This window comes from Hyla sarda, chromosome 1 (assembly GCF_029499605.1).
Source record: "Hyla sarda isolate aHylSar1 chromosome 1, aHylSar1.hap1, whole genome shotgun sequence".
Classification (NCBI taxonomy): domain Eukaryota; kingdom Metazoa; phylum Chordata; class Amphibia; order Anura; family Hylidae; genus Hyla; species Hyla sarda.
In genome coordinates, this window is record NC_079189.1 from 490718772 (window position 1) to 490744815 (window position 26044).

The window sequence follows — 26044 nt, forward strand, 5'->3', positions numbered from 1 at the left end:
AAGTAATGAAAGACATTATCAATGATTTTTGTGTAGGTTTAGCAAATTTTTGAGCCATTGCTTATTTATGCAAAATTGTAGTGTTGCTCAATAATTTGCTACTTGAATGGTCTTTGGCCACCAGATGTGTATTGTTTTCCTTGGGTATCTTTTTATAAAAACATCATATTTAGGATTTATTGTTCTTTGCAGCATCAAAAGGAAAAAGCCATGTCACTCACTGGCATGCCTCAACCGTTTCGGCCTAAACCTGCAACAGCACTACTTGTATACATCTGGCAGTTTCAATCACTATGACTTCAATCACTTCCAATTCACTTGATTTTAGTAGTAGATCAAGTCCTGTTGAATAAATATTATTATGTACTCTCATCTACTATATCAAATAATAATGACATTGCTGTGCACATACTTTTTATTGTACCTGATAACCCCTCCAGTTATTTGTCAGACATCAATTTAACCTCTTAAGGACCCATGATGTAAATGTACGTATTGAGTCCGCTCCCGTTCTATAACGCAGGGCCACCGCGCGTCATAGCGGGTCGGGCCCGGCCTCTAACAACGGCCGGGACCCGTGACTAATAGCGCACGGCACTATTAAATGCGCTATTAACCCTTTAGATGCAGTGTTCAAAGTTGAACGCCGCATCTAAAGTGAAAGTAAATCGTTGCCAGTTAGCTCAGGGGGCTGTTCGGGATGTCCGAACAGTTGTTACACAGCAGGAGGGTCCTTTACCTTGCCTACAAGATATATGTCACAATTCAATGTTCATTTTAAAGGGGCATTCCGGGTTTATATATCTTATCACCTATCCAAAGGATGTATGATCACAGGGGTCCCGCCGCTGGGAACCCCCGCTATCTCGGTTCAGCCCCTCTCATTCTGTGCGCCATGCGCTGCCTCCGAGACAGGGACGTGCACCAGAATGCCAGGGGCTGCTCTGAGATTGCGGGACCCCTACGATCATACATTTTATCCCCTATCCTTTGGATTGGGGATAAGATGTATAAACACAGAATACCCCTTTAACACTTCAACAAGCTTTATCATGCTGTACTAGTAGAATGAATGGTATGCTGTAGTCTACCTTTCTGGCCCCTCTTAATCTCATTGTTTTGACACAGGGATATTGGGAAAGTAACATTTTTAAGGGCCACACTCACTTCTGCTGGTTAGTGCATATCCAATTGTAGAGCTTCATAAAAACAGCTCAGCATGTTGCCTGTACAGCGTGTAAGGTTTAAATTAATTAAACAGCAATTTTGTATTGAACAGGACAGATTCATAGCTACACTTTTTGATCACTCCTTGCTCTGTATTGATTGTCTCTACTGGGACAATGGTTAGCACTGTTGTCTTTCAGCGCTGGGGTCCTGGGTTCATATGCCATCAAGGACAACATCTGCAAAGAGTTTGCCTGGGTTTCCTTCCACATTTTAAAACATACTGATAGGTTTAGATTGTGATTCCCAATGGGGACAGGGACCAATTTGATTGTACAGTGCTGCAGAATCTGTGTGTGCTATATAAATACAGAGTTATTATTATCATTGACCTTTGTTTGTAAAACCGCAATGTTATCGATTTGGATTACTGTGCTTCAGATTAATATCTGTAAGCCTTCAGCAGGCGCTTTTTATGACTGCTTCTGGGATGCAACTTGGGGTTGGATTCAGAATTTCCATACCCTGTGAGAGGCTTTTTAACATGTAGATCAAACATTACTAAGATAAAACTACCCGAGCTGTCAGCCACATTCAGCCAAATTGTGTGAGCAAATCGCCACATGAGGCAGAATATAGTTGTTGCAGTAGAGAACTAGATCAGGACAATAAGGGTGGTAGTATAAGGTGTTTTATACAAATAAAAAGTGTCCTAAAGGACTACAAAGACAAATAATAAGATATATCCGGGGCATGGGTAGAAGAGATCCTGGGACCCCATACTTTATCAACAAGTTTCATAGTTTCAGCTCTTATTGCATTTAGGCATTCAGAGAGCATAATATAGGTAGTATAATATAGGTAGGTAGAGGATATAGGTTCTTCCCGTTACAGAGGAAAGCAGGTCAATAACCTGCCTCCAAAAGGCGGAGACTCGTGGACAAGTCCACCAAGTATGAAGCATATCACCAACTTCCACACCACCCTTAAAACACCAGGGAGACACGGAAGGGACAATAGCATGAAGTCTGGCAGGAACATAATACGCCCTATGTAAAATCTTGAGTGCAGTTTCCGGCAACGAAACCTGCAAGCTACCCCTGCTCAAATGATTACAGCATTCATGCCAAGAGGGGAGAGGAGGGTCAATTTGCAGATCCTCTTCCCATTAAGTCATTAAGGGGAGCTTGACACACCGGGGAGGCTGATTAAAAGTACAGTACAAAAGCGAAAGGGTACCAGGGCGAAGAGGGGAGTACAGGGCCATAGCCTCATAGGAGGTAGGTTCAATTATCATAGTAGGTGAAATGAGAGAGGGAAAGAAAGAGAGTTTGAGTTAAACTAAAGGATTCCTCTGGGGTAGGCTGAAATCTAGTAAGGAAAAGAGAACCAGAGACCATTTTCTTCCCTACAAGAAAATGAAGAAGGAAAAAGAGACATTGGAAAATCCACCAAGAAAAGTCAGATCTTCTAAGGCCAGGGGGAAAGAAAGGATTATGAAGAAGGGGAGATTGTAAGAATAGTTTAAAATGGACAGAGTGCCAGAGAAGGAGAGAATCGAGAGAAATCATGGCTGAGTAAGGGACATATAAAGAAACTCTCTTAACAGACCACATAAGAGAAGACAGGGAATGGGGTGCTAAAAGGTCATTTTCAAGAGCCGAACACCTATGGAAACCCAAATGTGCATTGCATAACAGAAGTTGAAATATTAGGATGGGTGCGAAAGATTCTTGCCAGTTCCATAGCCAGGCAAATAAGGCTGATGATAAAGGACACCCCTGGCGAGTACCCTACCAACAAGCATCTGTGAAGATTGAGAAGAGGGTAACTTAAGATAAGCCATCGGACTGGAGTATAAGGAATGCAAGGCGTGGACAAACGATCCCTAAAAGCCCATAGCACGGAGAACCCCAAATAAATAAGACCATAAAACAGTATTGAAGGCCTTGTCAATATCTAAGCCTAGTAGTGGAAGTGGAGTATTAGTAGCTGATGCCCAGTGAACTATATTGAGGACTCTGCGGATATTGTCGAGTGCTTGTCTGCCAGGGATAAAACCCACCTGGTCATTATGAACAAGGCTCGTTTGGCATTGAGGCGTTTGGCAAAAATGGAGTTGAAAATCTTGGAGTCCAAATTAATAAGGGAAATAGGATGATAATTTGAGGGGAGAAGGGGATTGCATGAAGGAATTCAGGGGGCATAGCAGAACCAGAAAGCAACTGATTACAGTAGGAAATAATATGGGGTGTAAGGATCGGTTCAAACTTTTTGTACTAAGGGGCAGACAGGCCATCTGGGCCCGGCCCCTTACCTAGTTTCAAATGAGCAATGGCATCAGCAACCTCCTCAGCGGGGACAGGAGAATTAAGAGAGTCCCTGTCGAAATAAGAGGGTAGGAAATTAAATAGAACTTAAATAATCAGAAATATAAGTGGAAGAAAGAGCTTTATACAGAGAAGAGTAAAAGGAGTGAAAGACCTTGTAGATCCTGGATGGGTCAGAGGTAGGCACACCTGGCCTAAGTTGTATTCTGTGTACTCTGTTAAGTTTCTGCCTCTGCTTGAGCATAGAGGCAAGAAGACGGTCGGGCTTATTAGCCCATGTGTAATAGGCGGTTTGAGTCAATCGCAGGGCTTTCTTGGTACGATCAGAGAGAACCGCATCAAATTGCAGTTTTGTGACCCTGAGAGCCTGGAGAAGGTACAGCAAGAGAGATAGCTGATGGGCAGTCATAAACTGTACCATCTTATGTTCAAGAGTAGCCTGAGCTTTCGTCCGGTCTTTCTTTAATTTGGAGGCAAGAGCAATGAGTTTACCTTTCACATAAGCTTTGTGTGTTATCAAGACCCATCCAGCATCTGTGGAGAAGTGTTTATGGCAAAGTAGTCAGATAGGGTAGTATCAATCTGGGAACGAAGATGGGGGTAACACAGTAGCGACTCATTAAGGCGCCACATATAAGGGGTGGAGCAGGGTCCCTCAAATTGTAAATGAGCCATAACTATATCATGATCAGACCAGGCACAGGAGATGTGTCTGGCATACCGAAGAGAGCTCGTTTGATTTCACCCTTAGCAAAAATATGACTCCTTTTTTCCAAAATCAGTGCCAAACCTGTCCATGAGCCATGTGTCTAGTATTGCAGATTAGTTCTATTGAAGTGAATGCGGCTGAGTTGCAGTGCCTCATACTACCTGTGGACAAGCGTGGTGGAACTGTGTTAGGACTAAAAAGACAAGTAATCCTGGATAATCTCTAAATATCTACAGTGATTTAATTTAGCTAGTCTTGGGGTAGACCACAAAACAGTATCCAGTCTTCACACATGGGTACTATATATCCGTACATGCTAATAATTTTCTTTTTTTTAGTGGTGCAGCTAAACTGAGATAGTATGGTTAAAAACGTTATGCTCTTATGTAATATGAGATTCAGGCATACATATGATTATTTTGTGACTTGTCTCTTTTAAAAAAACTAAATCCGTAAGAAACTGATGTTGAATGATCTTTAACTTTTGTTACTCACAGCTACATACACAGCTGGATGTTTTTCGTAATCCAAGCCTAAGTTTAAAATTAAGAACTGTATGATAAAATAGCTGTATTTATATGGTGCTGAAAATTCTGCAGTGCTTTAGGAATTTTTAACCATATTTTCCTGTAACACCATATATTACTATATTCCAAATATTCTGTTTTATGCATTTTCCTGTATCATATTTCTGAACTTTCGGCATGTGTAATGCAACTTCAGTACCACCGCTAGACCTATTTTACTAAGCCTATTCATACATATTCAAACTGAATATAGGCAGAAACGTAATCTACTGCCTTTATGCTTCCCACTGAGTCACCAGAATCCAAGTACTCAGTATCTCCACAGGGAAGTCACAAAGCTGCCCACAGAAATAAGAACAGATTAAGAAATATTTCAGGAAACAGAATAAAATATACATAATTGGATGAATCATGAGAAGTTCAAAGCACAATCAGATGGTCAGAAGGTCTTCCTTCACTTCCAGCTAACTCCATGCAGAGATTCTTCTTATTTGTTTGCTATTGAATGATTTGCCTTATATTGTAGAACAGTAAATTTCAGTCTCAGTATATGACATGACCGTGAATTGTAAACAATTGCGTGTGTCTAGGCAATCCTTAACCATTTTTTTTTATTGTAGCATTCTAAGAGCCATAACTTTTTTTTTTACTTTTGATTTTGTAATTTCACTTGGTGTTTTAAAGGAGATCTGTAGTCTAATTTTTTTATAATCCCCTGTGCCAGGCTGCACAAAGTAAAAAAACAAACTTTAACTCACCTTCCTCATTGCGCCTATATCGGTGTCCCGTTCTTCTTCATGCTTCCTGGGGATGATGAGCCATACTGTGCTCAGCGTATCGCCAGCTGCAGCAATGTCCTGCCTCAGCCGGTGATAGGCTGAGCGCACTGTCATGTAAGACCTTGGGCCCTGCCTTCTCCCTGCTGCCCAGGCTCAATACATGACAGTACACTCAGCCTGTCACCAGTTTATGTGGGACATCAATGCGGTTGGTGATACTCTGAGCACAATATGACTTATTGTCCCCAGAAAGCAGGAAGAAAATCAGCACCAGAGGACCGGGACACCGATATCGGTGCAACGGGGGAACGTCGGAAGAGGAGTTAAAGTTTTTGTTACCTTTTGCTGCCCGAGCACAGGGTAATATAAACAATTTACAATACAGGTCTTAAATTTTAGCTGTTCCCTATTCAGTAAAAAATAACATTATAACTTTATTCTTTAGGTCAGTTGATACTGAATTTTTTGTTATTTTTTAAATTGTATTACTTTACCACAATGGAAACAATTTTTAGACTCCTAAATATTAAAAGTGCATAACCAAGAAGGACAAACTGTAAAGTTTTGCAAATGCGGTCACTAGAATCTACAAATTATAACATTTTCAAGAATCTAGTTCCAAGCTATTGCATGTGAAAAGGGACTTCAATGGTATAAAAGCCAGATGGAAAGCAAGTCTTTTTTTAGTCACATGAAATCTCAGAATTCCCTCAGTCAGTCAGTACACTATTAGTGTTTGATGCCTCCTGTTCATAAATGTGTCAGTTATCACCACAACATTTTTCAACTTACCTTGACCGTGACGGTAGCACAGGTCAACATTGCAAGTCCCAGTGGCTGGGAGCCCAACAATGAACTGGGATAGCAGCAAAAGATGCTCAGAGGCAAACCACTGCAGGATCAGATTCTTCAGCTAGAATAATGGCACATAATGATACATTCTGCACTGCAAGTGAAGTTGGACTTGTGTGGACTAGTCTACACAAACTTTTAGAAAGCACTTCCGTAACATTAGGCTACAAGCTGGATGTCCAGTCACAGGTGTTTCGTTGAACTCACGCTCTCAAACGATATCATGGTGGAGAGCAAGACGGCAATGGAGTCTGGAATGGAGGTCTTGTAAATTTGAATGGAGGTCGGTCTTCTTTAGCAATGAGTCCTGCTTTTGTCTCAGAAGCAATAAGCCTGTGATTCGTCTGGAGAACACGTGAGCAATGTCATGAAGAGGCCATCACAAGGGAACATCACACTGGTCCTTCTCCTGGGATTATGGTGTTGGTTTGCATAATGTACAGTAACCAGACCAATCTTGTCTTCCTTCCAAATAGATTGATTTGGTCATAGAACCATTGATATACTGCCTATTCTCTGAAGTGTTCCAGGAAGCATATTTCAAAGTGGCAATGCCAAATTGCATGCTGATTGTGCTACTATGAGCAGCCAGCGTGACCTAAACATGGTACTATGGCCTGCAATATCCACGGGCTTGTCTCCCATTAAGCACATCTGAGTAATTTGTCAAGGGGAGATGACAGCAGTGGATATAACTGATTTTCATAAACAAGTGTGTTCAGCATAGCAGAATGTATTTCTCAGATAACAATTGATAACCTAATTCATAGCATGCCAAGTCATGTAAATGCATGTTTTTCTGCTTATTTATTTTGCAAAAAAACTATTAGCTTTTCTTGGCATAGTTTTTTTTGCAGGGGTTTAGTAAAATACAGCAGTTCTTTTTTTCTTTTTATACATCATTAACTGCTATAATTTTTTTGTCTGGTTCATTATACAGGCACATTCTTGATAGGCCCGAGGCCTTCATGAGTTATCCAGCTGTTATGAAAACTCGGCAGCACCCAGTGATTTTGTCAACTCCATACATTTTACTATGGTCATGATTTGCTTGTGGCAGGAAAAAGGTTATTCTGCCAGGATCTGATGTTTTTCTGGTCCTGGCAAGTAGTATTGGAGCACAGCTGTCATAAGAAAGCTATGCTCCTGCAATCATCAGCATGGGAGACCCAGGGTGGGTTGTTACTTGCCTGACGTAAAAAGGCGGCAACGTAATTTAGTAGGAACTACCATTAAAACATGTACAGCTGATCATGTACAATAATAACTAGCAGTGCAGATGTGTACTGTAGACCAAATAACAGAATGTAATGTATAAATATTAAGAAGAAAGAAATACATTTTCTGATTTTTCTTTGTATAATAGCGCTAAAAAAAATTGAATACTATTTTGGAATTGTATAGTAAAAAACAAATATTACATGTACTGTTAAAATACAGATACGATAAGCAATACAAAGAGAATTTGTCAGCTGTATTTGCTGCTAGGGCAAGTTTCAAGGAGGCAGGTTGAGCTGCTGAAGTGTCTTAGCGTGGCATGCCTCCTCACTTACCCTTTGACACTTTGCTGAAAAATAAAAAGATGATTTATAAGTTTAGCAACCAACATCAGATCTGGTAAGGTTGCAGTTTACTTTTTTACACTAATGGTTATCCAACAGTGTCCTTAGCTCTTAGCAGCAAATACAGCTGACTAATTCCCTTTATATAAAGGGAAATGCCATTTCAAGAGGGTTTGCAATTTTGGAATTTCATGACAGCATTCAGATATGAGCAGGTTGCATCAGAGCTGGCTTAAGTACTAAACCAGTTGTGAGTAAACCAATTATATTTTGTGAGTCTGGCCCTTTTGAGCCCACTTGAGGGCCACAAATTACAAACATTAAGGTCAATGGCACAGTGCATATGCCTACCAAGTTTAACAACAGTTAACAATGACCCCCTCCCGGGGCGTGGTCTGGCTGCCTAGCTGTATGCACGCCTGAGCTGAGAGCTCCGACTCCCGGAGCAGTTATAGCGACTTTCCACTGCTTCTAGCCGCAAAATCTGCCACTCAACCAGGAGGTGAAACACCCGAGCATGCCAGGGAGGAGAAGGAAACAGAATGGGCATGCCGCCCTGGCTAAATTTTACTTCACTAGAACCGCAGGCCCTCCGCAAGATGGCGCCGACGGAGAGGGGAAGGGCGGGAGCAGCTCTGCAAGCAGCCCGCGATCTTCCTCACACCGAGCGACATCTCCTCCGCTCCTGCGGCGCTCCACATCGGACCCTGCTTTATCGCCGCAGGATCCCGTGGGTGACGACCCACCAGCTGACCGTAGCCCTCGCTCCTCGCCTGGCCTCCACAGCTCTTCTTTATCGGTGAGTGACCATCATACTGCTTCAGCCCATACACCGGGACGCTATGCCCCCTCACCCACGTCTCCACCGTGCAGTCCTTTCAAGTAGCGCCCTGTACTGGACGCTCCGCACAGAGACAGTTGTAACAGCTCTCAGCTACAAACCACTGATCTGGCTGGTTCGGGGGGAGAATCCCTACAAGCTCTTCAGTTGGCTAATGTCCCGCTTACTGATACTACCATGAAGGAGATGTTGCTGCTCCAGCGCCAGTCCTTTTTGTCGGACATTCAGTCTCTTATTAACCCTCTCCGCTCTGATATAAGCGATCTGGGTGGTAGAGTTGATCATTTAGAACGCAAACTGGGGGAATTTGCCAACTCACATAATGAGCTTATTGACGCCCATAACTCCCTAGAGGATGAAGTTGCAGGCATAAAAGCTAAGATGGCCGACCTAGAAGACAGGGGGAGACTGAACAATGTGAAATTGCGCGGAGTCCCGAAAGCTGTACCCCCCAGAGACATTCCGCAATATGTCCGCTCTCTCCTTCAGGCCACCCTGCCTGACCTACCTCTGACTGACCTAGAGATTGATAGGGCTCATAGGGTCCCCAGGCCCAAACACCTCGCTGACACAGTGCCGAGAGATGTGATTGCTCGTATACATTTCTTCAGGCTTAAGGAAGCCCTCATGTCGTCTTCCAGGAAAAATGGAGGCCTGCCTGCACCGTTTCACAAGATTATGGTATATGCTGACTTGTCTGCTTCTACCCTGCAATTGAGACGTGAATTCCATCCTATTACCTCCGCACTTCGCAGCGCCAGCGTTCCTTATAGATGGGGATTTCCAGTACGTTTGTTGGTGCATCACAAAAATGACCTACATGTGATTAAATCGATTGAGGAGGGCAAGCTTCTGCTGAAAACTTGGAACTTACCAATACCTGCTCCCCAGAGTTCGGCTCCGGCGAAGATTCAAGGCGAATGGACCACTGCTTGAAGCTGGCTAGATGAACAGTAAGACCTTACTTGACCCGGGAGTCCGTACCGGTTTGGATGCCTGCGGCAAAAGGCTGCAGACGAGACTTTAACCCCACACAGATGGATGGTTCTCCATCTCTCGTTTTCCTTTTATGTATCCTTTCTACCGCACTTAGTTTTTTGTTGTTTGTCTGTTAATTGTTTTGTCTCCTGTATTGGAGTATGCTACCCGTCAATGTATTGTATTGTACCAATTGACCTGTGCAGTACCTGGAGGGGCACCCTCGGTGGGAGGTGTTCCTTCCATACATAGAAACCACCCGCTTGTATCTCTTGTTCTATTGTTTATATTAATATATAATGGTACTTAAACTTATCAGTATAAATGCTAATGGCCTTAACAGTCCGATGAAAAGATCCCATATGTGGAGACAGGCATTACCATTGGGGGGAGATATAGTCTGTATACAAGAAACCCACCTACGAGCCGAAGATGCATTTAGACTATCTCACAGGTTATACCCGCGAGTTTTTCACTCCCACTTTCACAGCAAATCGAGAGGGGTGGCAATAGCTGTCAGGGATACAGTGACCTTCTCGGTCAAACATGAGATCTCAGATCCTATGGGGCGCTTTGTGATTTTGATCTGCACTATGAATAATGTATTGTACACTCTAGTCGCACTATATGCCCCGAACACCTCTCAGGTACGCTTTTTAAAAGTTCTTTTACGCTCCGTTCATAAAGTCCGTGAGGGAAGGTTGATTATGTGTGGGGGACTTTAATATCTCGGTGGATCCCCAGGTAGACACCACATCCACGAGGACTCGGCATATCACACCACTGGCAGATGGAGGGAGGACCTGTATGATATTTGGCATTCTCACCATACGCAGGAACGTGAATATACGTTCCACTCTGGGGTGCATAATGTATATTCTAGAATAGATTTGATTTTGGTGGATAGAAATGTTCTCCCTATATCTCTGGAATCCTCCATCGAAACTATTCAGTGGTCTGATCATGCCGCTATCACCTTAACTCTAGATGAACACCTCAACCCCCCTCCCACATACGTCTGGCGTAGCAATCCCTTCCTCCTCTCTAATCCCACTTCCAGATCGCAAATTGAGAGGGACTTGCTGGAATACTTTACATTGAATTCCCTGCCCCAAATTCCAGCAAGCTCTATTTGGAATGCACACAAAGCCTGTGTTAGGGGTTCGTTTATTAAACAGGGGGCTTTGCTCAAGCGCCAGAGAACCGCTAAGTTGGATGCAACCCTAAGGGAGTTACGTCAGGTGGAGAGAGTAAACATGGATAACCCCTCCAAACTAACAGCGGATAGGCTGACAGCCCTCAGACAGGAACTTAGAACTCTCCTCTTGGTCTCTTATGAAAAGGCGTACCGGAAAACCAGAGCTACTTATTATTCCCTTAGCAACAAATCTGGTAAACTACTAGCTGCCTGCCTTAAAACTCAACATACCAAATCTCGAATCCCCCACCTCATTCACCCGCACACTAAAAGTAAGGTCTGCACTCCCTACGCGATCGCCCAAGGTTTTAAAGACTATTATGCAGACCTCTACAACCTACGTGACTCTTTACCATCCCCTCCCAATATTATTGACATGATAGACAACTTCCTGTCCTACATAAACCTCCCTTCCCTGACCCCTCAACAGGCTTCTGCTTTAAACACTCCTATTTCACCATAAGATGTAGCCCAAACTATCAAACAGCTCCCCAAGGACAAGGCCCCAGGCCCGGACGGCTTTGCCAACCACTATTATAAATGTTTCTCTAATATTCTAACCCCTCACCTGTGCAATTTCTTTCAACATGTCCTCGACTCTGGCACCTTCCCGAAAGAAAATATGCAAGCCCTGATAGTGAGCATACCTAAACCTGGAAAATCTCCCGACTGCCCCCAAAATTTCCGCCCTATCTCCCTTTTAAACACAGATGCCAAAATTTTTGCTAAAATCATTGCTAACCGCATAGCCCCCATATTGCCCTCCCTGGTAGCTGCTGATCAGACAGGCTTCATTCCCCGCAGACAGGCTTATTATAACACCAGAAGAGTACTGGGCGTAGTGCATCACGCAGCCACTCGTGGTCTCCCGATGTTGGCTCTGGCCCTGGACGCTGAGAAGGCCTTCGATCGCCTTAGGTGGTCGTTCGCCTTCTCGGTACTTGCTAGATTGGGGTTTAGCGGCCCCATTCTTACTGCCATATCGGCTCTGTATCAAAACCCCACAGCCAAGGTGTATGTGAATGGCGCCCTTTCATCTGAATTTGTCCTCACGAATGGTACCCGTCAAGGGTGCCCCCTATCCCCCCTTATATTTATTCTGGCCATGGAGCCTCTGGCTCAAGCGATTAGAGATGATGTGCTCCTTACCCTCACGCAGATGATGTGCTCCTTCCCCTCACCAACCCAGAAAGCTCCTTACTGGCAGTTACATCCCTCACAGAAAAATACGGGGTCCTCTCTTATTACCACCTTAACTCAGCCAAAACTCAAGCTCTGCCCATAAACTTACCTACCCATTTGCTGCATAAATTACGTGCTAAATACACTTACGACTGGCAACCGTTGGGAATAAAATATTTAGGTATTACTCTAGCCCAATCCGCCTCGGACCTCTATAAGCTAAACTACCTCCCCCTCCTCTCTACCACCCAAGCAGAACTGACCAGGATTACTACAAAGGATGTGTCCTGGACGGGCCGCATAGCGACCTTTAAGATGCTGTTATTGCCCAAGTTTTTATACCTGTTCAAATCGTTACCAATTTCTATACCAAACGCATTTTTTAACCAAGCCCATTCCATGCTCACAAACTTCATATGGGCACAGGGGAGGCCACGTATAGCCCGCTCCATTCTTACAAGAGACAAACGAGCTGGAGGCCTAGATGTCCCTGATTTGAAATGTTATTATCTCTCCACTATGGTGTCTGTCCTATCTGGCTGGTTCTTGCTTGATGACACTGTCCCTTGGATTCAATTGGAACGCCATATGACACAGCCTTTCTCCCTACCCGACCTACTCCTCACCCCATTTTGGCGGGTTCCAACACCTACCAACATGGGTCCAGTAGTCACGGCCTCTCTAAAAGCCTGGATTGCATACCACACAATAGCTGACTCCAACATTTCTCACCTGAAACAAGCATTACCCTTTACCTTCATACAAGCCTTGCTCACAGCTACTGACTTACGACCTTGGGCCGCTAAAGACATCTCTTCGGTCAATGATCTCATGATGGAGGGTAAACTTATGACATTTTCTCAATTAAGAGACATCTACATTCTCCCCAGCTCCGACTTCTTTCAATTCCTGCAACTTAGACACCTAATAGACTCTATCACACAATCTCCCCTCTGTAGGGACCCGATCGCATATATACACATCTCCAGAGGTAAGAGGGGTCTGAAAACCTTATACAACATCTTATTACATACTGCTCGTTTCCACAAGTTCCACACGTTGAGAAGCTGGGAGCTAGATTAAAATATTACTTTCTCAGACGACGAATGGACATCTGCATTCAAGATGTCTTCGAAATATTTGAAGTGCACTACACATATTGAGGAGATCACTAAAACAACACTCCGCTGGTACTACACGCCAGAGAAACTGGCTCGTATCTATCCTAGCTCCTCGGGGGAATGTTGGAGGAAATGTGGGGGTAAAGGCTCCTTATTACACATTCTGTGGTCATGCCCTCTTCTATCAGATTACTGGGCGGCATGTAAAGCATTATTCCATGAGGTTATACCGGACTATGACAACTGGTCCCCGCAGCAGTCTTACTCCTAATAGGGATTGACCAATTCCAACATAAGTTTAGAGGCCTTTTCTGTATTCTATGTGCCACAGTTAAGTTGGTGATAACGAAACAGTGGAAATCCACTATAGTTCCGTCCATTCAAGATGTCATCGCAGCTATGAACCTAACTTGCTCGTATGAAAAGATTATTTCCCTGGGTAATTCCTCATATCACAAATTTTTGGATGTCTGGGCACAGTGGCTATCCTCCCCATATGTTAGCATCCCGTAATCTAGCTTCGCGCTCCATCCCTCATTGGATCGACCTTCCCTCTGACTGCTTTTTTTTTTCTTTTTCCTCCTTCCCCCTTTCCCTCCTCTCCCTACTCCATTATCTATGTGCCTGGTTTCTCCTGCTCCTCCTCCCCTCCTCTGTTTTCCTTCCTCCAACAAACTAGTATAACAGGTGTTCACAGTAGAGGGCCTGGGGATGACACAGCCGGTTTGATGGTGCCATTGGCTTTCTTTCTTTCTTTTTTTATGTGACATGTCACTACTGAGTTACATTTCCTTCCCACAGGTTATGGACTTTGCAAGATTTCATTTGAGAGACTATTTAGACGGATTGCATATGTTTATTCTTTACTCAGGTTGTTTCCTGATTGTTTACTCCCTGTTTACCGGGAAGCCCGGTTTTGTATACTGTGAAAACTTAATAAAAATGTATTCTTGAAAAAAAAAAAAAAAAAAAAAAACAATGACCCCCTCCCCCAGGCAATGCCGTAGCTAATGATAACTGATTAAAATAAGGACATTTTTGTTTTTAACATCGGCTGTTACAACTCCAGTCATATCAAGAACTGTAGTATAGAAATATTAAAATATAACTTTTATTATAATGCTTCTAAAATATTAGCATCCAAAAAATATTAAAAATATATAAACACTGACATAAATAGACTGTCAAGGTCCTAGATAGACACACCAAAAGATCATATATTACACCAAGCACATGAAATTGCACATCAAATAATATTAAGCTCTAGATAATTAATCTCCAAAAGATACAATGTAGATAAATGTGAACTAATATTGATACCAAGAGCTCATAGGGAGCATGCACATACATACATAGGTGTACACAATGAATATAATAAACCTATGAGGGAAAGAAGATACTTTCTAAATTGAGCAGTGGCTCCAGGGAGCGATTTATACGTGAGGTACAATAGCTCTCCCTACACTCCCTATTCCTCCCTATAGTATAGTGCACAGATTCCCTATATTAACCTGTCCCTAGCTGTGTGGCACGTAGCTGGGGCACTCGCCCTAAAAAAAAAGCGACCCCCGTGCCTCAGGAACCTGAGTGCTACTCTGCACAATCCCTATAAAACCACACAGACAATTGTAAATGATCAAAGTGCAATGTGCCAAGTAAGGTGCGGTCCACTACCTGTCTCCTACGCGGCGTTTCGCCCTGTGGCTCGTCAGGGCGAAACACCCAAATAATTCATCCAGTCTTGTTTTGCAGAGGTGGCAGTGGCTATGTTACAATTCCAAGAGGGTCATGCCATATCTGATTTATATGTAAGAAAACCTTAAGGGCAACCTCTCCTCAATTTCATGCTGCCTAAACCATGAGTGTTAAGGATAGTACCCACTTCACCCTGATTGATAAAGCTGTCCTTGTTTGGGTATAGAAAGAGATCTATCAATCAAGGCTTGCATGGCAGGCAGAAGTCATGCCCCAATGACTTATGGTTTAGGTAGCATGACTAAACATCATGAAGCTTCTTTAAATAGGTTGTTTCATAAGAGACAACAACTTGCTGAATGCAGTGTGTTTCCACCAAACGCACAATTTTTCCAGGACAAGCTGTGTCCAGCCAGACCAAGCATCAGATACTACGTGGCAGGCTGAGTGGAGGATGTCCCTATCTATGATTTCTATATGTATTTATGCAACAACCACTTTAACTTCAGAATAATGAGGTAGAGACACCATTAGTGGATCGCTCCGAACATCAGTGTTAAATAAAAAGAATGAAAATGAAACCTGATGATGAAAATGTAGGCAACAGCATAGTAAATATGGCAAGGATTTAAAGGGGTTATTCAGCATAAGGTGATTTAAGTACATACCTGGCAGACAGTTATGGACATGCTTAGGAAGGATCTGCGCTTGTCTTGGGCTAAATGGCTATGCTGTGAGATTACCATAACAATGTGGCTAGCTTTCTGTGAACTTGTATTTCCTGTTTTCAGTTTTCTTGTTTGCCTACAAATCCCATGATTCCATTTTCCTCCTTCCCACACATCAGCCACCCCACCCATTGAAAAATAAATGAGCTGCAGACCTGTGGTTTTCAATCAGGATGCCTCCAGCTGTTGCATTAGTTGCAGATTGATCCCTCCACCCATTGAAGCAGACAGGCTCCCTGTCATCAGCTGACTAGTGAGTCAGGTCTTGATACCATTGCAAGCTGGGAAAAACCCGAGACAGCAGTCATTTTGTATGCTGCTAAAAATAAATATTGGGGTGAAAATCACATAAGAATTGTGAAAAAACCATCTCACACACAGATAAAGACACTATGTTATGAACTACACTAACTTTACAGCCCCTGTAGCATAGTCAAATAAAAAAAAAATCCTGGAATACCCCTTTAACAGTTTGGATGGGATGGAGTACAAGGTCTGAGAGGTCAACTGATCTGTGCAAGGACTGTTTGGGAGCCCTGAATGGACTGCAGTGTGGCGGTATTTTGAATTTACTGTACAGTTGTAGCCATTGCTTCATTTTAGTTCTCTAGAGAAACAAAAAAACAACTTAATATGTTGTTCTCTAAGTTGCCAAAAAAAGATATGATGATTACAAGTTTCCAAGGAGAACTATTTCCATGTTGGGAATATAATTAAACAGATGTCTACGAAATGAGGTTTCTTTGCTCTATAATAGCTTATATAAAACATTTTTCCCAGCTCTGTGATATCTTTAAAGAACAGATCATTTAAGGTTAATCCTTGGTCTAATGGTATTATAGTGTTAGTAAAATTTGGATTCTCTTCGAAGCAAGTTCAGCAGGGATTAAGATTAAATATTACATTACAGTGCTTTTAATTTACTAAAGGGAAGACAAAAATTAGCATAGAAACACAAATGTATCAGCTCTTTGTTGACATTGTGCATAATAAAGCAATTCTGGAATGAAATGCTGTGGTAAATTAGATTAGTGTATGGAAGTATGTCATCGTTTTACAGCTATAGTAGTAGTTAGCAATAGTCAGCTTTTGTCTTGTTTTCTACCAAAGGGGAAAAAAACATTTAATTGTCGCTGGTACATGGAAAAGATAAAAGTGTTAGTCCTCAGTTGTTGATAACTTATAATGGCTAACTGAAAAAAAACTAACTTTCAACTAGGGATCGACCGATATCGTTTTTTTAGGGCCGATACCGATAATCGGCGCAGGTTAGGGCCGATAGCCGATAACTTATACCGATATTCCGGTATAAGTTATCGGCTATTTAACCCCCTGCGACACCGCTGCAGATCATTGATTTAAAGCGGGCGCTTTAAATCAATGATCTGCAGTGGCTTTTGCGGGGCCATAGGCCACCGCCACCACCCGCTTCTCTCCCCCTACCTGTCAGGGTGGTCCGGGCCATCTATCCATTGTTCATGTAGTGTCCGGGGGCGTTCCGGGTGGAGGGTGGTCCGGTCCAGGCTGTCCTTCTTCTCCGGCGGTCATCTTCTCCACTCCGGGCAGGCTCCGGCCTAGTACGCTGCATAGACGCCGCTGCTCAGTGACGCCCGTGCGCAGCGACGCACCTGATGTCACGGCGTACCGGCGTCTATGCAGTGTACTAGGCCGGAGCCTGCCCGGAGTGGAGAAGATGACCGCCGGAGAAGAAGGACAGCCCGGACCGGACCACCCTCTACCCGGAACGCCCCCGGACACTACATGAAGGATGGATGGCCCGGACCACCCCCATTACGGTTAAGTTAATTTTTTTTTATTGACTCGGAGGGTGGGGGAGGGGCCCGACCGGTATAGCGGTATGGGCAAAAATCCATACCGGTATACCGCCCAGCATCACGGTGGGGGGTGCGGTGCGGCGGGTCGGGGGGTGGCGGTCGCGGGGCGGTGCGGGGGCGGGGCATTATCGGCTTATCGGCAAGATAATTGCCGATATCGATAATGCCCAAAATCGTGATTATCGGCCGATAATATCAGCCATACCGATAATCGGTCAATCCTTACTTTCAACACATAAACCTGCCTGATGAGGAGCCCTAGGTATCCTTAAAAGAATGCTTTGTATCTTTTCATTACCCATTAATAGATATCAAGGACTGAAGACTCTCAATCAGTACATTTTCAGCCAGTATTATGTTTAATACTTATAAAAGGTTTAAACCAGGCATATAGGTGACTTTATTGAGTGTGTAGGACAAATACTATAAAAGGAAGCTTAGGGAAGATCGGAATGATACCCTGTGCTGAACCATTACATTTTTTTGCAGGTGCAGTTGAAAACCACTATTTCAAGCCAATATGTCATTCGAACACAGCCAACTAACACTTGTCTTTCTACCTTGGAATGTGCTGCAATTGGACTTTCAATAATGGAAAAAGATACAGAAATTCAGCAGGTAGGCATACAATCTAAATACTGTGGATTCAAAGTATAGAGAGATCCTCTAAATTATCAAGCTTTAGGGGGTGAAATCGCTATGTTCCTGTTACATTGAAGAGGTTGTCCAGGAAAAGAAAAACAGAGCTACTTTCTTTGGAAAAAAAAAAAAAACACTTCCTGTCTGTCTCCAGGTTGGGTGTGGTTCTTCAGCTCAGTTCCATTAAAGTGAATGGAGCCAAGTTGTAAAACCACACCCAACCTGGAGACAGACGTGGAGCTGTTTTTGAAAGAAAATGGCTGTGTTTTTCTAATCCTGGATAACCCCTTTAATGTACAAAATTATGCAAACCTCCAGTAAACGTATAACTGAGGCCTCTCCCTGAACTCTCACCGAGTAGAACTCTTCCCGACTTTTTGCTCCTTCTACATGTTGCATATCCTGTTCATATAACACAGCAAATCAACTCCTGGTGCATTCTGTTTCTATTTGGAGTAGTTCACATCTGGAGCCCAGGTAGGTATATCTGCTTAGTGCCACTGTGACTGCCATTGCATCCTAATAGAGTTGACATTAACATCAGTGGGAGGAGCAGTCAAGAAGTGCCAAAAAGATCACAGCTATAGCTATTTTTTAATTACAAAAATTTATTTTGGTAGCAAACCCTGGTGTCACAAGAGAATTTTAAAACATTAAAATAATTTTGACAAAATATTTATTTCAGGCACAGGATTAGGATGAGTGGAGCACAAGAGCTTGTGTGTTTGGAGAATAATTCCTTTACTTGTGGTACTGGTCAGTAGACCTAGTTTTGTACAAGGGAGGCCGAAGAAATGATAGGCAGTAACACAAAACTGTACTGTCAGAGGTGCACAGCCTTTTCTGTTCCGAGGACCATGCTGTGCTTGCATTGTTCCCAAAAGCAACAATGCAATGTGAAAGGGTTTTTTAATCTGAGGGACTTTTCCTAAAATGTATTGGAGGTTGTCTCGGTCTGTCTGGCGGCCTAAATTTATTTCTTTGTGAATTTGGCAATACATTTCTTTATGGAGGCACTGTTTTCCCTGACCCCGTCCACTCTTTAGTGTGCATTAGGAGATGCAAGATTATTGGTGGGTATTCCTATCCTGTTCTACCATTAAGGCCTGGAGGCATCTGAGTAAGGGAGCTGGGAAGGCAGCTGCTTTATGTGAAATAGTGTTACAGATATGACTGTGTGTATGACGCCTTCACTTTATCCTGTGGCTATGCTTTGAATGTCTCTTATGGGAAAGGAGCAATCTGGGTAAGACTGTTGTACTCTGTTATGTCCTATGTAGAGCCTGAGGAGGTGGGTCAAGAAACATTGACTAAATGAGCCGAAAAGGGAGAATATTAGTCATGGTCTACACTAGGCATACATACAATAGCAGTTTTGTAGGGATTGCACTTATATATTTTCCCTATATCCCCTAATGCTTTAGGACTTTTCCTGTTTATAATACAAAAGCAGTTTTCTTGAACACTTTTCCAAGTTGTATCAGCTAAAAATCTGAACCTTCTAGTCTTAAAAATACTTTATGTACTGTGGGTAGACAAAATCTGAATTTTACGGTTTACCATGGCTGCAATTCTCGTATTGATTGGTGTCTTTCTCCTCTAATTTATTTGGCAGACCATCCTCCGCCCTCTTCAGGCACTGTGCACTTTCCAGCTACAGCATGGTGCTCAGATTCATCACAGCAAGGAACAACTGCTTAAAAATGGCCAGTATAAGAAACCCATGCCAAAGAATAAACGCAAGATCAAGAAGATGGAGCTTCTAGTTAACAATGTTAAAATTTAATCATTTTCTATTCACTGCATAAAATATGACAAACATTTTCTTTGGTTTTTAAGCTCATCCAACATTCCCTTTAATAGTCACCTGGGACTGGTCCTTGTCAAGTGACTTATGAAGTCCTGGCTTTTCTTTGATGGATGTTTTTATTGTATATCACTGATCATAACTTTTACTTTTTAAAAATAAAATTTTGTAAACTATTTTGCAGTTCAGTAAAATGTTTATTTGATCAATACATCTCAGAAAAGCTTTACTGTAATGTGTACTGTACTTATAATATTACAGATTCAGGATCTAACTTAAACTGATTACAAATTTGATGGTTTTACAACAGGGATTCATACAGTTGGGAAAAGAAGCATTTGGGTGGTGGCACAATGGATCCAAAACAAAACTTTCAATATTTGAGTGTTTCAATAGTATCATGGCTGGACAATAGAAATCATGGCTGCGATCACACCATTCTCTGTTATTACCCCCTTAAGTGCCATGATCAATAGTGATCACTGCACTTAGAGGGGTTCTCCACCATAAGGTGATTTTACTACATATCTGCCAGCCAGTAATGGACATGCTTAGGAAGGATCTGTGGTTGTCTTGGGGCTAAATGGCTATGTTGTGAGATTACCATAACACTGTGGCTAGCTGTTTGTGAACTGGTATTTCCTGTTTCAGTTTTTTTTTTACTACAAATCCCATAGTTCAATTTTCCTCCCTCCCACACATCAGCCACCCCACCCATTGAAATATAAATGAGCTGCATCCATCAAAAGACCTGTGGTTTTCAATCAGGGTGCCTACAGCTGTTGCAGATTGATCTCTCTCCCACCAAGCGATCGTTCCACCCATTGAAGCAGACAGGCTCCCTGTCATCAGCTGACTAGTGAGTCAGGTCTTGCAACAGTCATCTTGTATGCTGATAAAAATAAATATTTTTGTGAAAATCACATTAGAATTGTGAGAAAACCGTCACACACAGGTACAGACACTACATTATGAACTATAGAAGAGGTGTATATATGGATATATATACTGATTGCGTATTTTCTCAAATCTGGGCTTATATAGTTAGTTAAATACTAAATAGTTGTAAATAAATAGATTTATGTGTTGGTGGTATAAGGTGAAAGAAAGAAAAGGATGTGATATATATATATCCAGGTATATCACCTGAGTATATGTGTATGTAGAAAATGTGTATAAATATTAAGTAGAAATTACAATAAGTGATTGGGTGATGTGAGTGGATAGTGTATGGGTGGTAAATAGGTGATTTAGGAGAATTCAATATATTTCAATATTTATTTATAATATAATGACTATCTACCCCTGCAGGACCCTTGCATAGGGTAGAATAGTACAATTGATAGTAAAATAGTTTAAAATGTATAACTTTTAATTAAAAATAATTAAAAAATAATAATAAAGCTTATAAAACTTATACACATATATAAATATATATATATATATATATATATATATATATATATACAGGTGTATATATATGGAAACTGGCTATTGTTCGCTTTCCAGGATAAAAGGCAATAGTATTGGATAACCTTGCAGTATTATAGTTTGTATCCGGTTTGTGAAGATAGTTTAGTGTTCAATTGTTAGTATCACAATGGTTGTGGTAAAACGTGGATACCGATATCCTTAAAAAAATTGTTTTTATAGCATATATTCCTATGGACGAAGGTGGTATATTGCAATTATGTATCCATATGATGGTGCACAGCACCACTTACCGATCCACCTAGCGATAATCCTAGGCACACAGTCAGGCTGGCGCGGCTTGCATCCGGCTCTAGGTTGGTAGATGCCTGTCTGGAGGATAAGCTGCAGTGGTAAAATAGAGGATCAGCAGTGGATGCTGGCAATGGATACTGGCAGTGTCCTCGTGTGCTGATGCGCACGTATTGCAGTGGGCCCCAGTCCTAGGGTCTCCAGCGGTTGCAAATCGTAAAGTGCGTTCCTGGCTTTTGATCAAGGTGTCTGTATCAGACTGCTGGTATAAGGTGGGTGGGCTAGATGCGTTTCGAGACAGGCTTCGGTCTCTTTTTCAATAGCTATGTTGGTTGAATCATCTACCGATAAGATAGATGCAAACTAAAATATCATTCATTATACTTTTGAAATCATTATACACATATAGTGGTTCATTCAATATACATCACTCTTTGACTCGGACTACCATACAAACACATACATGCTCATACATATATAAGTCTCACACATAATTTTGCACACAGTAATCTTCAAGATTAAATTTTCCCATACTATGCAATAATTCTATGGTCAAATATGCTTATATGCTCTTTTTCATTTTATATATTTTATATTTGATCCACTATCCATATATTCCATGAAAAATCCGGAACCATCCAGATCTCATGTCCTGAAGGAGATTCAGTACTGATTTCAACCGAAGCCCAGCCAATTTACTAATTACAGAGATGCTGTGACTATATAATCCTCACATAGCAGACAAACCAACATAGCTATTGAAAAAGAGACCGAAGCGTGTCTCGAAATGCGTCTAGCCCACCCACCTTATACCAGCAGTCTGATACAGACACCATGATCAAAAGCCAGGAACGCACTTTACGATTTGCAACCGCTGGAGACCCTAGGACTGGGGCCCACTGCAATACGTGCACATCAGCACACGAGGACACTGCCAGTATCCATTGCCAGCATCCACTGCTGATCCTCTATTTTACCACCGCTTCCGTGGACACCCGCTCAGCCCGGACAGTTTCCATCGGCCGGACGCCAGCCGTGCCAGTCAGGCATCACGGGATCCCACGTAGTTGCTTTGCGACTTATCCTCCAGACAGGCATCTACCAACCTAGAGCCGGATGCAAGCCGCGCCAGCCTGACTGTGTGCCTAGGATTACCGCTAGGAGGATCGGTAAGTGGTGCTGTGCACCATCATATGGATACATAATTGCAATATACCACCTTCGTCCATAGGAATATATGCTATAAAAAATTTTTTTTAAGGATACCGGTATCCACGTTTTACCACAACCATTGTGATACTAACAATTGAACACTAAACTATCTTTACAAACCGAATACAAACTATAATACTGCAAGGTTATCCAATACTATTGCCTTTTATCCTGGAAAGCGAACAATAGCTGGTTTCCATATATATACACATATATATATATATATATATATATATATATATATATATATATATGTGTATAAGTTTTATAAGCTTTATTATTATTTTTTAATTATTTTTAATTAAAAGTTATACATTTTAAACTATTTTACTATCAATTGTACTATTCTACCCTATGCAAGGGCCCTGCAGGGGTAGATAGGCATTATATTATAAATAAATATTGAAATATATTGAATTCTCCTAAATCACCTATTTAACACCCATACACTATCCACCCACATCACCCAATTATTGTAATTTCTACTTAATATTTATACACATTTTCTACATACACATATACTCAGGTGATATACCTGGATATATATATATATATATATATATATATATATATCACATCCTTTTCTTTCTTTCACCTTATACCACCAACACATAAATCAATTTATTTACAACTATTTAGTATTTAACTAACTATATAAGCCCAGATTTGAGAAAATACGCAATCAGTATATATATATATCCATATATACACCTCTTCTATATGTAAATAAGGTTGTATGGGTTACACAACCTTGGCGTGAGTACTCATCTGGCAGTGAATTCCATACAATCACATTTTCGGTTGCAGCTACCTCCCGACATTTTATATTATGAACTACACTAACTTTACAGCCCCTGTAGCATAGTCAAATAAAATAAAATTCCTGGAATACCCCTTTAACCGCCGCAATGACTTCCCCCTAACCGATTAGAACCCCCGCAGCATGTATTTAGGGGGTCCGATTGGTTTGATTGCCCACTGGAGGTTCCCTCATCTACTTTGGCAGGTCCCGGGTACAGTCTGGTGATAGAGCCTGCTGAGCCAGGCTCTATCAGTAAAATGCAGATAAAACTGAGTAATGCTATGCAATAGCATAGCACTATTCAGTGTTAGCAATCTGAAAATTGCATGTAAAAGTCCCCTATGGGAACTTAAAAGTGTAAATAAAATAATCAATGTTTTTAAGATTCAATAAGCCCCTCCCCTAATAAAAATTTAAATCACACAAACAAAAAAATTGATATAGCTGCATGCAGAAATGTCTGAACTATTAAAGAGCAGTGTTTATGATCCGGTACGCTGAATGGCGTAAACATAATAGAAAACCAATATCCAAAATTGCTGATTTTTGGTTATATTGCATCTAAAAATATTGAATAAAAAGTGATCAAAAAGTTATATATGTGCAATTGTGGTACCGATAAAAACTACAGATCATGGAACAAAATTTGAGCTATCATACAGCCCCATGTACTGAAAAAAAAACTGTTATATGGATCAAAATGCAGCAACTTTAAGCATACTTATTATCTGGTTAAAAAGTTTTACCTTTTTTTAAAAGCAGTCAAATTATAGAAAAGCATGTAACATGGGTATCGTTTTAATTATATGTCCCACAGAACAGATATAACATGTAATTTTTACCTTAAAGTACAATTGGTTGCACAAAAAACAAGCCCTCATATGGCTCTGTGGATAGAAAAAGAAAAGAGCGTGTCTTTTAAAAAGCGAAGAGGGAAAAACGAAAACATAAAAAAGGAAATTGGCTGTGTTCAAGTATCTAACCTCCAACAAGAAATTTCTGCCGTGAAGCTTACCTCTAATAATTTAAAAAAAAAAAAAGCAACTTATGCAGGAAAAGCTGGTTGATATGGAGGACAGACAAAGGCAGAACAAAATCAGAATAAATGGCCTTCATGAGGGGCAAGAAAAAGGAGACTTAATAATGTTCTGCACTAAGTGGTTGTCAGATATCTTCGGTCCCCAAACTTTTTCGCCAATTTTTGCCATAGAACGCGCCCACAGATTTCCAGCAAAATCTTCCCTACCTGGCATGCCCCCAAGGATTTTTTGGGTAAAATTTTTGTGTTCACAAGACAGAGATCTATTGCTGAGGAAATCAAGGGAAAAAGGAGAAATTATAATGGATAACTATAAAATTGCTATTTATTCTGATTTCTTTAAAGAGACACAAAGGTCCAGGGCCTCTTTTAAAGAATTTAAGCTGCGGATGGGTGCAGCTGGGATTAATTTTTCCCTGCAGTTTCCATCAAAGTTAAGGATTGTATGTGAGGATAAAGTGTCTTATTTTAATACGACGCATGGTGGTGGTGGGGGGGGGGGGGGGTGGAGAGGGTTAGGGGTCAGACCGGGGTTTTTCTTTTTTTTGTAGTCTTATATGCGTATCTTGTTTTGTAATGTGAGGGTTAGGGGACCTGCTTAAAAGGGGTGCAGTTTTTGATTCCATCACTAGATCCTTGCCAGCTATAATTTGTCTTGCCAAGACGCATGCTGGTCCAGAAACAGTGGTTAGGATTTTTTTTTTAAATGGTCCGGGTCTGAATATCACTCTTTTTTCCTCACATTTTTCTGCATGAGTTTCAGTATATGTCAATTAATTGTACTGAAAAAAAAAAGCCGTGGTTGACCCCCGAGGCAGATTTTTTTGCATCTCTTAGTCGAGCAGCAAGAGATGATACTAGCTTTTTTATGTGCTATATCTTTGAACCACTACTATCTTTCCTAAAGGGACAAGATGATCTTCCCCTATATTTCTTAGGGGATTTTAATTGCCCTATGCATTTGGTCGGGGATAGGTGGAGTGGGGTGGCACTTCCAGAATCAGCTCAAGGTAAACAATCTCAGCTTAGTTGTATTATCTCAGAATTAAATTGGATAGACATATGGAGGGAATTCCATCCAGATGATAAGGCTTTTTCTTGTTACAGTACCTAGAGCTGCCTCGTGGATCAACTTGGCATTTTGTAACGTTTTGGCTTTAAAATTCTAAAGGAGATAAAGATTTTCTTGGACAATAGTACAGGTTCAGCTTCCCCTCAAATAGTTTGGGACACGGGGAAAGCTTTTTTGAGGCGCCTTCTTTTTCGGGAAATTCCGTAAAAAATTTTTTTTTTAAATAGGAGGAAGAATGTCTAAGACA

The 26044-nt window shown here is 41.6% G+C and overlaps 1 protein-coding gene across 10 annotated transcripts in view; it reads left to right on the top strand.

The window, feature by feature from the left end:
* The window catches only part of DTWD2 (DTW domain containing 2), a 340228-nt gene extending 320085 nt beyond the window's left edge, over nt 1-20143 (top strand). For all 10 annotated transcript variants that reach the window (XM_056537386.1, XM_056537389.1, XM_056537392.1 and 7 more), the window contains 2 exons: nt 17994-18122; nt 19759-20143. In XM_056537386.1, the coding sequence (XP_056393361.1) occupies nt 17994-18122; nt 19759-19929 (300 nt within the window). In that variant the 3' untranslated portion in view covers nt 19930-20143. The remainder of the gene's footprint in view (nt 1-17993; nt 18123-19758) is intronic.
* The last annotated feature ends 5901 nt before the right edge of the window (nt 20144-26044 follow it).